Raw genomic sequence first — 14,551 nt, 5'->3', positions numbered from 1 at the left:
TGGTAAGAGACATTCTATAGGGCAAAGGACCTGGTTTTTCAGTTAAGTCAGTGGCAGGGAATAAAAGTAAGGGAGGAGACTGCTCTAGATAATAGAACAACCAAATTTGGTTTGAGGACTTTATGCAAATACCAATTTGAACAAAACCATTTTAAATACTTTTTCTTTTTTTTTTTCGAGAGGAGTCTCGCTCTATTGTCCTGGCTGGGGTGCAGTGGCACAATCTCGGCTCACTGCAAGCTCCGCCTCCCGGGATCACGCCATTCTCCTGCCTCAGCCTCCTGAGTAGCTGGGACTGCAGGCGCCCGCCACCACGCCTGGCTAATTTTTTGTATTTTCAGTAGAGATGGGGTTTCACCGTGGTCTCGATCTCCTGACCTTGTGATCCGCCAGCCTCTAAATACATTTTTAAATCAATTGGGAATATTTAGTTACACAGACTGGATAGTAAGTGATCCTAAAGAATGACTGATAATTTTATTAGCTGTGATCATGGCATTATGGTTACAATTATTTAAGAAAATAACTGTAGTTTTTGAGACATACATAATGAAATATGTTGAGGTGAAATGACATTGTGTCTGTGGGGTTTGCTTTAAAATTACAAAGTAAAAACATACTTTATGCCACCACTCATCCATTTTACGCAAATTAGGAGCTGCACTGCAGTATTTATTGGGGGCTTATTTTATTTACTCTTGGAGCATCATTGATACAGATGGGTGGCACCTGGAAAGATCCAGTTGGGTACAACATTGATTTATTTACTTGGTACCTTGGAAATGAAGCACCAGTATTCTCTCTAGAAGTCTGAACTGCGGCAAGGAAGCTTTTCTTTTCCCTTCCCTTCCCTTCCCTTCTCCTCCCTTCCCCTCCCTTCCCCTCCCCTCCCTTCCCTTCCCTTCCTTTCTCTCTCTCTTTCTTTCTCTCTCTTTCTTTCTTTCATTTTTTTACAAGTTATCAAAAAGTTCTGTGGCCCAGGATTTACCAATCAGTTTCCTGAAAAAGCTACTTAGCGTGGTTTGCACTGAAGCTTGTCCTGATAGCCATAGATGCTGGGTTTAAATTAGTATGTTTCATCAATGATGGAAGCCAGACCTCTCTAGAAGGTAATTTGGCATCATCTATCAAAATTATAAAGCACATACCCTTGGACCCTGCAGCCCCTCATATAAATATATATATACACACACACACATATATATATATGTATGTATGCGTGTGTGTATATATGTGTGTGTGCGTGTGTGTGCGTGAAATGATATATATTCATTGTAGCATTATATGTTATAAAGAAAAGATTAAAACAACTGAAATGTCCATCAATAGGAAACTGGTTAAGTAAACTATAGTATAAACAAGGGAATACTATTCAGCTATAAAAATAATTAGAAAGCTCTTTGTATTATAGTTAATGTAATATGAAATATGTACATATATTTATAAATACAGACACAGTTACATATACAGGTATTTTTACATATGTAACATATATGTTTACTGTGTTTTATGTTTCAACAAAAGGGAGGAAGAATATCTTCACTCTTTTGCCTGTAGACAGATATAAACTATCTCTGGAAAGATATCCATGAAACTGCTATCATTGGTTGCCTTGGAAGTCAAGAACAGGTGACTTTCACGGAATATTTTCTTGGTTCTTTTGAGTTTTAAACAATATCATTGTATTACCTTAAAAATAAATACATAAAATTTAAATTTAAAAATCCTTGAGGGTAAGTCAAATTGTTTTTCTTTTTGTTAGATTATGCAAACAATGCTCTCCATAATCCTGAGGACAGGACAAGAAGTTTTAGTTTTCACCACAAAGGTCCTAAATGTGCTACACAGAGGGGTGAGGGATTTCTGCCTCTGTGACCCCTAGAGTCTCATCTCTCTCAGATGAGACAGGACACATCGGTGTTAATATCGTCTCTCACCTAGCCTGAGCCCCAGCCCACAGGCACTAATGGAACACTTGGACTTTCTAATTGCAAACTTCATGAGAATATCAACACAGAGACAAAAGCCAGCAAGACTGGAGCAAGGGAAACGTTCCTTCCTCAGCTTAGTTTAGGTGGGCAGCCTCGGAAAAAGAACATGATCAGTGAAGCAATGCAGGAAGTAACAATGAGTCACAAAAACCCAAAATGGGCTGAATTTTGCATAAGAGAAATCTCATCCAATTGACACACACACTCCTTGGGCACGATGTGGATTTTTATCTTCCAGGATACGACCTTAATATAGATCTAATCTGAAGTCAATCTGAACCTTCTCCATGTGTATGCTTGCATACTTCTTTATCCTTCAAGTCTCCAACATCACCTCCTCTGAGAAGCCTTCCCTGATCACTTCTCCGCTGAACACCTCTGTCACTCTCTACCCATCACTCTGTTTTCTTCATAGCACTTAGCACTATCTAAACTGTCTTTATCGCTGATTAATCCATTTACTTGTTTTCTGTCTTTTTCTTCCCACCAAGAGAGCAGGGGCATTGCCTGTTTTGTTCACCTTTGTATATTCAGCACCCAGAACAGTACCTGGCACATACAAGGTGCCCAATAAATATTTATTAAATGAAAAACGACTCTATTAGCATTCAAGATTTTATAGAGCTCTTCAGCTTTTTCCAGCTGAAGCCTGTGTAGAAAACAAATTTTCTCTGATGGAGAATTTCAGTTCGTGTCAACATATTGTTTCTGTTGACATCCTCCTGCAGCCTCATGGTAGACTATTAACTAGCCTTGGGATTTTTGTCGCATACAAAACTCCCAACGACACTGCTGAAATTAACTGAGCGGAGACTTCAACACCATACAATTGCAAGACAGGTTCAAGACCACCCACGGGAAGGATACCACAGTGAGGAAAATGCGGGGGGAGAAAACAAAAGACTATTTTTTTTTTCTTTAAGATTACCATGAGATGGAAAAGCCACAGGTGTTCAAAAAGCTATAATATTTTATGCCAAATTTAATTTCCTATGCCTCACCCTGGGGGGCTAACTAGTTGAAGGGCAAACAAGCCAACCCTTTCAATTATTATTATTTTTTTCCATAAGCAGTTTCTGAGAAATGCTGGGAAGGAGACTTAAACCACACATACACACACACAAGTGCACACACACATATGCACGTGCATGCCTGCATACACATACACATACACATGCATACCTGTGCATGCGTGCATGCTCACACGCACACACGCACACACAGGAGAAAGCAAGGTAAGTATTTAATGTGCCTCAGTAGTTAGGAGTAACAAAGATGAAATATAAAAATTAAGGCAAATTTCTCTTTTGTTTCCAATCTACTTGTTGCAGCGTAGATAGTAAGAGAAGCATACAGTCTCAATCACAGGTTCTAGATTTGTGGATTATATGGGAGTAAAAGTTTCAAATTGGGGAGTCCCTGCAAAACTCATAAATTGGAATTAATGAGGTAGAGAGAATTTGAAGTAGGCTTCGCATGACATCCTAAACGGCCCACCAATGAACCCACTTCCAAGTTTTGACACTTCCTGCTGTTTTAATTTTTTGGTCTGTTAGCTCAGTCATCCCCACCACCACCACCACTTCCGGTCCCAGGTCCTGTTCTAGGTTCCCCAAGTTCTCCTATTCCTTTTTTGAACACTTTCTGGGTATATAGTAGAGCCTGTCTTTACAAAAGATTTTTTTCTCTTATGTTCATTCAAAAACTTTAATAACCACAGTCAAGGCAGACTCTTTAGGTAGTACAGAGATTTTGCTTCTGTTTGAATTCAGACAGAACTTTTTGGAGCTGGTTTAATTTTGCTGTGATTTGAATAAACGAAATCCATCAATGGGGCCGTGTGCAGGGGCTCATGCCTATAATCCCAGTTCTTTGGAAGGCATAGGTGGGAGGATCTCTTGAGCCTAGGAGTTTGAGACCAGCCTGGGCAACATGACAAAACCCTGTCTATACAAAACATTAGCCAGGTGTGGGGACACAGGTCTGTAGTCCCAGCTACTCAAGAGGCTGAGGTGGGAGAATCACTTAAGCCCAGGAGGCAGAGGTTGTAGTGAGCCGAGACTGCACCACCGCACTCCAGCCTGGGCAACAGAGTCAGACCTTGGCTCAAAAAAGAAAAAAATAAATAAGTAAAAGAAAGAAAGCCATTAAGTGGGAGTAGAGTTTTTTGAGGGTCACATAGGTAACCAGTCTGACTCCAAGCACATAGGAAATACCTCAAGACTGGATGTGGGGACAAGATAGAGCTGTGTGATATAGCTTCCTGTATCCTGAACAGTATCCTACCAGTATCCTTCCAGTATCCTACAGTCCCTGGGAGGTCAGGAAGACACTAGTCTTCACTGATGAAACCATTCAAAACAGCAACTGGAATACAGAATCCCTGTCTTTCCTACAAAGGAGCGACTGGGGTAAAGCTGAGGCCCCAAAGGAGATTCAGAGACCCCCATGAACTATGTGCGGCTCTGAGAGGAACGGGCTCTGCACTCAGCTGGGTTGCTAGGAGGCCATCCCCAAATAGGAACAAACTAAACCACAAGGTTTCTGGCCCCTTCTCATGAAACCTCAAACATCTGCATCTTGGTATCAACCCTTATACTCCAGTATTAGGAAGAAATATAACAAAAACCATCTCCTCAAACTCTACTAAGCTCTGTAAGAGTTAATGCAGTTTAGTTGGGGGATAGAAGCTCCGGCTCTGGACAGATTATTTTGGTTCAGAGCACCTTGAACAAGACACCTAACGTCTCGAGGCTTTAGGTTTTTTCATTGATAAAGTGGTGGAGGTGAGGGTATTGACTGGTAAGGATTAAACCAGTTAACCCGTGCAGATGCTGGTTCTAATGCCCAGCACACAGGAGGAGCTCAGAAATGTTAGCCATTATTCTTCCTCGCCCATTGCCTTCTTATCTTTTATGCTTACAAGAAAGGTTAATGGGCATGCATAAAGTTACAAATTTCAAATTTCATGCATATTCCGTTATTACTTATTTTACCACCTGGAAAAGCTCAAAATACGCAATTCTGCCCTTGAAATAAGGACAATTTTCTAGAGGCAACAGAGTCAGCTCAAAGGAATCCAAACCACGTGACAGGCTGTACTATCATCTGGAGAAAGGCTTGGTGTGTGTTTACCAAAATGCATACGTTGTGCAACATGTGAAATGTGAATTCCGCAAAGCTGAGTTCAGTGTGACCATACTTTTCAGCTGATCTCAGTGGAGATGCTGACAACTGAAAAAAATCCAGCATGCAATCATGTTCCGAAAGGAAGCAGGATGGGGAAATAACGGCGGGGGGTGACGAGACATAACTCACCTCACCACCATGGGACTGTACACTGATCAAATAAAAGAGCAGATTAGATGCTCTCAAAGGACACTTTGAGTTCTAAATTCCTTCTATTTCCCCAAAATCTTATAAAGGGACTTAGGTCTAAAGGCAAGAGAAGGAGGACAGTAAAGGTACTGGCATACTGTAACCTTTAGTTTCTTCACAGATCATCAGTGGAATCTTACCTTTGGAGGTAATGCCGTCTTCCTTGGAAAATGAGTGTCTTTAAAGATACTTTTAAAGTGATCTGGTATCTTAGTTTAAGTTCAAAATAATGTACCCAAATAATAGAATATGATATAGTTATTTAAAAATACTATTTACAAAAGGTTTACAATAACATTTTAATATAAGCATTTTCCCTCACTAACTGAAGAAAAGGATGCAAAAATGGGATGCAAAATCTGACCTCAACTACATAAATAGAGAATCCAAAATGCTGACAGGAGTCGCTTCTGCACAACACAATTAGGGGTAATTTTTTATTTGCTGTCCTCTCACCCCCCACAACTCTGAAACTTTTTACATGGGCATATATTACCTTTACAATAAGGAAAAATTATGTAAATAACATGAAGCTTCAAATTACACCAAATTATATTGCAATTCATAGGATTTGCAGAGACTTAAGAAGCCAGGTTTTTACTGGTGGTGGTAAAAAACAGCAATTGGGCTCCAACTGCTGTTTCCTGACTCTCATTCAACAAGGTATATACAACAGTGCCTGGCTCATGTCAAAATGCCGTCAACTCATGATCACTCAGAAACTGGAGTCAGGCTGTGGCTGATCCGAGCCCTCTTTCTACTCCTCCTCCTACTGTCTGCGTCGGGTTGAGTTTTGTTTTTTGCCGCTCATTAGTTCCCCCACGCTGTGGCTTAAGGAGCCAAGCTTGTGTCTATCAGTGTTCGTCCTTTCTAACAGTTCTGGTGACAAGCCTTGGCAAGGGAGACGCTCAAAGCTTCTGAATAAAGGGATTTGGGGATTATCAGTAGCTTCCAAATTATCTGCACGATCCTGGGTCTTCAGGATTCTGGGTAAATTCAGGGGCTACATCCAAGAATCTGTACACAGGATATAGAAGAGAGACTTGGGCATTACTGAGCTGCCCTAGGGAGCCTGGCGGGCCAAGTCAGCTCAAGTGCATCCCTCACACCCTTCTTCTGAGGGACAGAACTTCTCTCTTATTGGCGGCTTGGGTGTGGGTGTTAATTCCCAAGAAGTTACCATGCCAGTGAGGTGTACCCTCAGTCAGATTGTCCGCCTTCTTCTCAGGCTGGGACTCCTTCCTGAGCCTCTAGGAAACCTGACTCACCCCAGGAACATATGTCCCCTGCCAGGGCATGGGCCCCTATCCGCATGTCTCCCACGTGTCCCCCAGAATCCTCAGAGAGTAGTCCCCATGTCTGCAGCAGAGGTTGCAAAGTCAGTGTAGCATAGGGGATCTTAGTGCAGTCTCTGAAGTCATTCCAGGTTCAAATCCCTGCTCTGCCCCTGTGTGACCTTGAGCAACATCATCCCATTTCTCTGGGGCTTGATTCCCTCATTAGTAAAATGGGAATAGTGGGCCTGCCCCATCGTGTCATGGAGAGGACTGAATTCATTAGAAGACATAGAGTCCCTTGGCATCTAGGAAGCACTGTGTAAACATTAGCAGTCACAAAACAAACAACAAAAAGCTGCCTTTGTTATTCAAACCTTAAAAAAACAAGGAGGCCACACAGGTAGCTTCTGAATGGGTACCCCATACAGACCCTGAGGAGAGCGAGACTTCGAGACTTCGATCGTGGCCTCCTCAGCAGCATGAAGTTGCAGCTTGGTCTCACTCCCTCGTTGCCACATCTCTAGAAGCTAGCCAGCTGCATGCAGGCTGCTGGGTGAACACACAGGACAGGCAACACCAGGCCGTCCCATGGGGAACTATTTACAGACGAGTGTTCCTTCACCTCCAATTCACCATGTAGCAGTTTGGTTGGCTCGGCTTTGGGGAAACAGTGTTCTTGTCAAAACATCCGTCAAAAACATCCCAAATCTGAAGAGATAATTGGTGAGGAGGCCCAGAAAGGCTTGATGGAAACTCCTGCCAGGCAAATGGGTCCAATAAGCCTGACCACATTGGTGGAGCTACAGATGTCACCCAGTGACTTGTGTAGAATGATGGATGGGTATTTACCCTTCCCCAGGAAATAAAGCTAACACAACAGGAAAGATGATCAATGTATATTTTAAAAGAATGTGTATACAAACAAACTCCCTCCCATATGTTACTGGGTTTCCTCCAAAGAAAACATTAAATCAAATGCCTACCAGGCACTCAGCACTGTATTAGGCAGTGGGAATTCATGGCCCCCTTCTCATGAGGCTTAAAATCAAGTTGGGAAGGCAACACAAACACCAGTGAAAAGGTGAGGTCTCCAGGCAAGACATTTGGAATGAGCCACAAGAATGACATAGATCATGAGTATTTCAGGAAATGAGAGGGGAGCAAGGTCACTCCAGGCTTAGATGTCATCAAAGAGGAGGTGGGGTTTGAGCTGAGCCAGAGTATAGATACATAAGGTGCCGTAAATAAGAGAAAAAACAAAAAAGCATTTCAGGCTGGAAGTACAGTATGAGCAAAAGTGTGGAAACAGGATCATATTTGGAAATAGGATCAAACAGGAGCAAATAAATAGGTTTGACTTGGGGTGGGGGGGGTGGGGAATACGTGTGCAGAAGACATAATTAGAGACTATCAGAAGAGGAAGGGGTTTTTCTGGGTTGTCTAGTAGAACTGTATTTTACTGGTAAAGAAATGGAGGCTCAGAGAGGTTAAGCAACTCACCTAAAGTCACACAGCGAGTTATCTGTGGGAGATCAGTTGAGGGAAACAGATCTACCATTATTACAATTAAGAATCTGAGCTGAGAGTAAATGGATGGCTGCAGAGAGGCCAAGGAATCTCAGTCTTTAGTCATAGAAATGGTGCAGTTCCCAACCATGAATGTTGCTGGAGAACACAGAGGGTCTTCAATAAATGCTTGCTGATGACACTGATAAGATGACCGCTAGATAACTTCAGACAAGTCATTTGGTATCTCTGATTTTATTTTCTCCTCCTGCCCTCTTCCCCTCTCATCAGTGAATAAAAACCTGCACTTGACCAGGGTATATCCATACAGTGGGGAAAAAATAGTCCTCTGAGATAAAAGTCAAGAGGAGTCTCAAAGGATTTTAGATCTCTAACCTCTCTGTGGTGTATGTGGGTACAAAGGGCAGAAAACAAACCCCCTCTGTGGGTGGTAAGTGGGCTGGAGGGAAGGAACACCTGTTTTTTCTTCTTTTCAAGCCCTATAATCTCTCATCTCTTTCAAGTTGTGAGAAATCAGGTGCTTTGTCCATTTCCATGATAAAGGAGCTAGAACTAAAAGGTTACATGTCTTGGGAAGGTGAGTCAGGGTTGGGGTAGGGACCAGACCTCCATTTACCTCACCCAGGTGGCTTATGAGTAAGGAAGGAAAAATATCTTGGCACACTCCTGGGCAGCAAGGTAGCTGATACTTCATTACATGGCTATGGGGCGTTCTTACATACAGAATTCCAGATTTTCTTCCAGGCCATTTCTGGGGGTCTTTAAGGAGTTCACAAAGTTCTTGGTTTGGTCTCATGGATAACCCAGAAGCATTAAAAAAAATTTTTTTTTAAAGCACAAAATATCACTATTAAAATAGACATTTGAAGAAGGCACAGAAAACCAACCTTAAGTAACTGGCCATCTCCAGTCCCCAAGAATAAAACAGTCCTGTTCATTACCACGGTGCCATAAACGGATGTCAGGTCGGAATGGATCAAGGTAGATGATGCGATTGGTTGGACTCTTTCAGGTTGATCCCCTTCTTTCTGAACATGCACACAAACGCACAAAAAAATAATAATAGTTTTTAACAATGATACTTCTCATTATACTGATAAAATGTCACTCATGTCCTTCTAGGCAGGATCCCACTTCTGGGCCCCCACGTGTATTTTCTTAGACAAGATTCCCCGAGAGCAACCTTTCATTACCTTGCAAAATCACCATACCTGCCCAACCAAAGAAAGCCCCTGTTTACTGTGTATGAACAGGTATTGAATGCCAAAGTGAGCTGGCCATCTATTTAACACCCCCCAGCTGATATATGAAGCTGAATTCCACTTTAGTGCCAAGAGACAGCCCACCGCTGAATTGGGAGGCAGACTATCTCATACTTGGCTGTTTTCAAAATCCTGCCGCCAATTCATTTTAGCTAGGCGTTGGTTCCTGTGAGGTTAAACACAAACATTTCCCAAGATGTGACACGGACAATCCTATTGGGTGTGACGGCAGAAAGGAGTGATTCTAGATTTACCAAAAGGGACCACGGGAAGCCTGAAGACAGGGTAGCTAATTCGGGGGGTTGAAAAGGCAGACACAGTCGTGGACGATGGATAGGATCGAGCCACAGAGCTAAGGAGGAACCAAGTCGAAGGGCTGGCCCTGGTGCTATGCTTTTAAAGGGGAAAACAAAAAGTCTAACTCCCAAGCTGAAGGCATTTAAATTGTCTGAGGCTCTGAGCACATGTAATCACATGCTCGGTCCTGATCATTAAATAAAGTCCCTCTTTAAACCCAGAGCAGACAGAGTGTTGACCAAAATGTCTTTTTCTTTTTTGTTTAAAAGGAATGAAATGCTTTATGCTGCGTCCTGCCTTCAACGACAGGAAACTGAGTTTGTTACACAAATCTCTGGAAGATATGGAGCTAGGAAGAGCCGTTGCCGTCTGCAGCTACTGAACACAGTGTGATAGCACACTTTATCTGCCAGAGCTCAGTTCCCAACTGTACTAAGGTTTTTAAAGGCACATTGAAGTTGCAGCCAGCGAACTTCAGTAAGCAACACAGCAACTCCTAAAATCGCCCTATCTGGGGAGGGGGAGGTAGCCACGCAGAGGCTAAGACTTATTAACTTCATTATATTATTGCCAACAGTGTTTATGTCTTTCAATTTATGTCTTATTAAATATTCATTATTTTTAAACCCACCAAGTTTCATTAACATCTAAACTAAATGGATTATGGGCTAAATTGATTTCTGAAGCCTTTAAAGTGCCGTCTATACTTCTTTGTTGCAGTTGCGCTGCAAGGAAAAGATAAGCTAGCCAGGATTTGTCCAATGTCCTGATCACTTTTCAAGGAAAAGATGTCGTAACCTAAGAGAAGGCGACGTTTTTGCATAAAATATTCTATAGTGAACTCGGTTTAAGAAGATTTGGGGAAAGCTCATTAGAGGTTTTTTTTTCTTTCTTGTTGAAAGATACTTTTCATGCAATACGGGAAGATGAGGAGCTGTCCTGTGAAAATTGAAGTTAAGGAAAAAAAATTCTCTGTGGGTCTAAAGATTGGAACAATAGATCACTGTTCAGATAAAGAAGCCTCATGACCATGAGCAGAAAAAGAAAAGTCGGATGACCTTTAGGATTAAAAAAATAAGTAAAACCACGCCACACATCTTGCTTTAAAATAAATCCCGAATTGTTCAAATGTAAGATCAGTTGACCATGCCTGTTATTTTTATTAAATATCTGAGCACTGCAGAGAGGCTAACGCGGAGAATAGGGCATCATCTCTGCCTGGGTATCCAGAATGTTCTAATACCACTATCTCTGGCTAGAGGACTCCACTCCCTTCATCTCACAACACAGAAAAAGTAATGGATGTGGACTGCAGATTATCCACAAGGACCAGATGGAACAGTGTACATCTAGGTCTGGTATACAGTAGGTGCTTAATACTGTACCTGCTCGAATTCACCAAGAACCATGGGTAGTCTTTCCTGAGGTGGGATGAGAGATCCTGTTTGTGAAAGACTGGCTCCAAGAAAACAGAGGCAGCTCAAAAGCTGAAAGGGAACAGGAGAAATCCATCCCAAATTACCATCTAAGCTTTCCCGGAGTCCTTCTCTGATTTCTGGCTGCCCTCAACAACTGTAGTTTTTTCAAAGTAAGTCTGGGATCAATAGTATAGGTAACTGAGGCAAAAGGATCGCTTGAGGCCAAGAGTGGAGACCGGCCTGGGCAACATAGCAAGACCCCCATCTCTACAGAAATGAAAAATTAGCCAGGTGTGTGGCACACATTTGTTGTCCCACCTATTTAGGAGGCTGCGACAGGTGGATCGCTTGAGTCCAGGAGCTTCGGGTTACAGTGAGCTATGATGGAACCACTGCACTCCAGCCTGGACAACAAAGTGAGACCCTACCTTAAAAAAAAGTAATAGGTAAGTGGTGCAGCCATTAAATCAACATTCTCTAACTTGAGAGAACACCTGGCACTCGCTGACATTTGAGCTTGGTTCTCTCACTCACTGTGTGACCTGGGCAATTAATTTAACCCTGTTAGGGGTTAGCTTTCTAAACTATCTAATAAGGCTGATGTGTCTGATTGTCAGGGTGGTTGCGAAAAAGATATGATAATAGTAATAATAATAATAATGATGCCAGCTAACATGTATTAATACTTACTGTGTGCTACTTGAAGTATTTTATCATGTTACCTAACGAAGGCAGTATAGCATAGAGAGCCAGCCAGACCACCTAAGTTTGACTCCTGGCTCTGTCACTTTCTAGCTAAGTAATTTTGTACATGTGATTTAATCTCTCTGTGACTCAGTTTCCTCCTCTATATGGTGGAAATTATAAGAGCACAGACTTTTTATGAGGACTGGATGAGTTTGTGCGTAAGCCTCAGTAAAGCTTAGAACAGTGTTTGGCACACAGCAACACAAAACCCATGCTTGCTATCATTACTTCATTTAAAAATACAAGTTACTGCCACACCCATGGCAGTTATTTCCTCTTTGCCAGGAAGAACCCTAATTTTGTTCAGATAGCAATGAACCCAAGCCTGGTGGAAGCTATCACTGGGCCAAGTCAAATGGCAACGCCATTCCCTATCGCCAGACACTGACTTTCCTAACCCTGAGAGCTGAGGGTGGCCACGTGGCCCAGTCCTGGGCAGGGAAATGTAAGAAGTCCACTGGAAGGATTTCTGGGAATAAGTTTCCTCCTTGATAATAGAAGGCTCTTGAGGAGAACCCGTTTGCCCTCTTCCCTCACTTCCTCTGGAGTACAGTTGTGTTATCTCATCATGTGTAGACTCGTGGCAACCATTCTGTTTCCATGAGATTCAAGATGAAGGATAGAAAGCAACATGCTAAGATTGGTGCAGGGAAAAGAAAAGAGATTCTACGTTCCTAGAGACACCACTGAGCCACAGACCTCCAACTTTTAAACACTTGACTAAGTTAACAATAGTTGCCATGGTTTAAGCCACTGTCGGTTGGGTTTTCTGCTACTTGGAACCAAAAGCAAGTCACTGTTTAAGAAATGACAATCACAACTTGTTGGAGCGGACACTAAACTGCAGTTCTTCCTCAGCTGCAGGGACCATGACGTGGACAAGTGCTTGTTCCTCTCACCAGCCTGGAAGACCCTGGCCACAGTCAGGATTTTGTAGCCAATTACAACAGCGAGCCTGGAAGAAAATAGGAGAGGAGGCTTGGACCTCATGAAAACTCTAGGGGCTGCTCTGGCTGAATGGAAATGGATTCTTTTGTGCTGGAAACACACAGAAATGGACAGGTCCCCGTGAATGGGAAAAGGAACCCTTTGAATGGCTTTCTTATGCTTATTGCGGCAAATGAAAACAAAAGAAAGACAGGCTCCAGAGAAACGTCCTCACAAAAGTGAGGTTAATACCCAGGGAGCCAGGAAGAAGAAGGGGGAAACAGCGCAGTCAGCCCCCTGTGTCCAGAGATTATTCTTTCTCTCTTTCTTTCTGGCCTATTTTCTATCTTGCCCTTCTCTCCCCTTAGGGCATAATCGCTAATGTTGCTCTCAGCCTATTCTGTCCAGTTTATTATGTGTAATTTATTTCTGAATCCCAGCCTCTGCTTGTTCTTCTATGTGTAACAAGGTTAATGCCTTGTAATGATGCTTTTGCCAGTTCTGCCTTTCATGACAAAATCCAATCTTGATTTCGCTCTAAACCTTGTCTCCCCTTTGGGCTTTCTTGGTTCCCTCAGAGTTGTCACTCTGCTTCTCCTTCCTGCCATGTCTAAGCATAACGTCACGCCTACACGTTTGCCGGCTCTAAGAGGGGAACTTTTCTCAGTTGGAGGAGAAAGCTACCTTGGCTCAAATGATGTTTGGGCTGAAAGAGAGAAAGAGCTTTGGGCCTGATATAGCAAACTGGGACCAAAGCTCCTGAGAAGAGGTGTGTGTGTGTTTGTGTATGTGTGTGTGTGTGTGTGTGTGTGTGTGCGCAGGGAGTCATGGGCGTATTACCAGGAAAACAATTAGACTTCTTTGCAGCTGCTTCATATGATTTTTCATGGACAATAAACACTGCCCCATTGTGCCCTGCACAGCTCCAGGGGGTGCCAGTCATGCATTCCAGGGTGTGAAAGGCACCCTCTAGAGTTGAGCCACAGCTTGGCCCTGCCTCTACCATGTGAAAGATGGCCCGGCTCATCGAGGTTCAGGCAGGGTGCTCCAGCTTTTGCGGCATCATCGGGAGGGAAGGGGCACAAAACTGGGGCCTCCAGAGCTAGGCATCCAGCAAGAGTCAAGTGTTTTACCCCCAAGGTGCTAAAAAGGATTCCTGTATGTTAATTTTACCTTACCAGGTGGGAGGAAATACCAACTGGATACCGATCAATTTCTCGTACACGATAAAACGCCTTTCTTGGGCAGTTAATTTTATATTCTGTTTCACTTGGGATCCATTTGTTTTGAAGCAGTTCCATCATTTTCTGTTACTCCCCAAGAGGCCCACTTGCCATTAGGAAAGCTCTGAAGGAGCTCTGCACCCAAGTTCTGGCCCCTGCTCTGTGCCTTATAGACTGCTTGATTCCAGCAAGTTAAGTCTCCTGAACCTCAGTGACTGTATCTGTAAAATGGACCCAATAATACCACATGCCCTGCCTCTCAGTGTTGTTGTGAGGTCCAGATGAAATCATGTGTTTGAAAATAATTAGATTATTTTTATCCAGCTAGGGAGATGGAAAGGACAACTATTTGCCCAAGTCGGACAGTGATTGTATTAGCCAGGAAGGCTCGGGTTGCTTTTCTCCATTCTCGTGTATACAGTGTTGACCGGGATCTGACTAAGTTATGGCAGCTCTCTCATTGCCTGAAGGAAGAATTTACACTGGGGACTCAAATGATCAAAA

The 14,551-nt window shown here is 42.8% G+C and overlaps 1 protein-coding gene across 2 annotated transcripts in view; it reads right to left on the bottom strand.

Moving 5' to 3' along the window:
- PLXNC1 (plexin C1) overlaps positions 1-14,551 on the bottom strand; it is a 160,706-nt gene that overhangs the window by 130,001 nt on the left and 16,154 nt on the right. For both annotated transcript variants that reach the window (XR_002734521.2, XM_023226012.2), the window contains exon 2: positions 9,061-9,201. Coding sequence is in view for 1 of the 2 variants with exons in the window: in XM_023226012.2 (XP_023081780.1) it covers positions 9,061-9,201 (141 nt within the window). In the remaining variant the exon portion in view is untranslated. The remainder of the gene's footprint in view (positions 1-9,060; positions 9,202-14,551) is intronic.

The sequence above is a fragment of the Piliocolobus tephrosceles genome, chromosome 10, assembly GCF_002776525.5.
Source record: "Piliocolobus tephrosceles isolate RC106 chromosome 10, ASM277652v3, whole genome shotgun sequence".
NCBI lineage: Eukaryota > Metazoa > Chordata > Mammalia > Primates > Cercopithecidae > Piliocolobus > Piliocolobus tephrosceles.
This window is presented reverse-complemented; position numbering and strand designations above follow the sequence as displayed.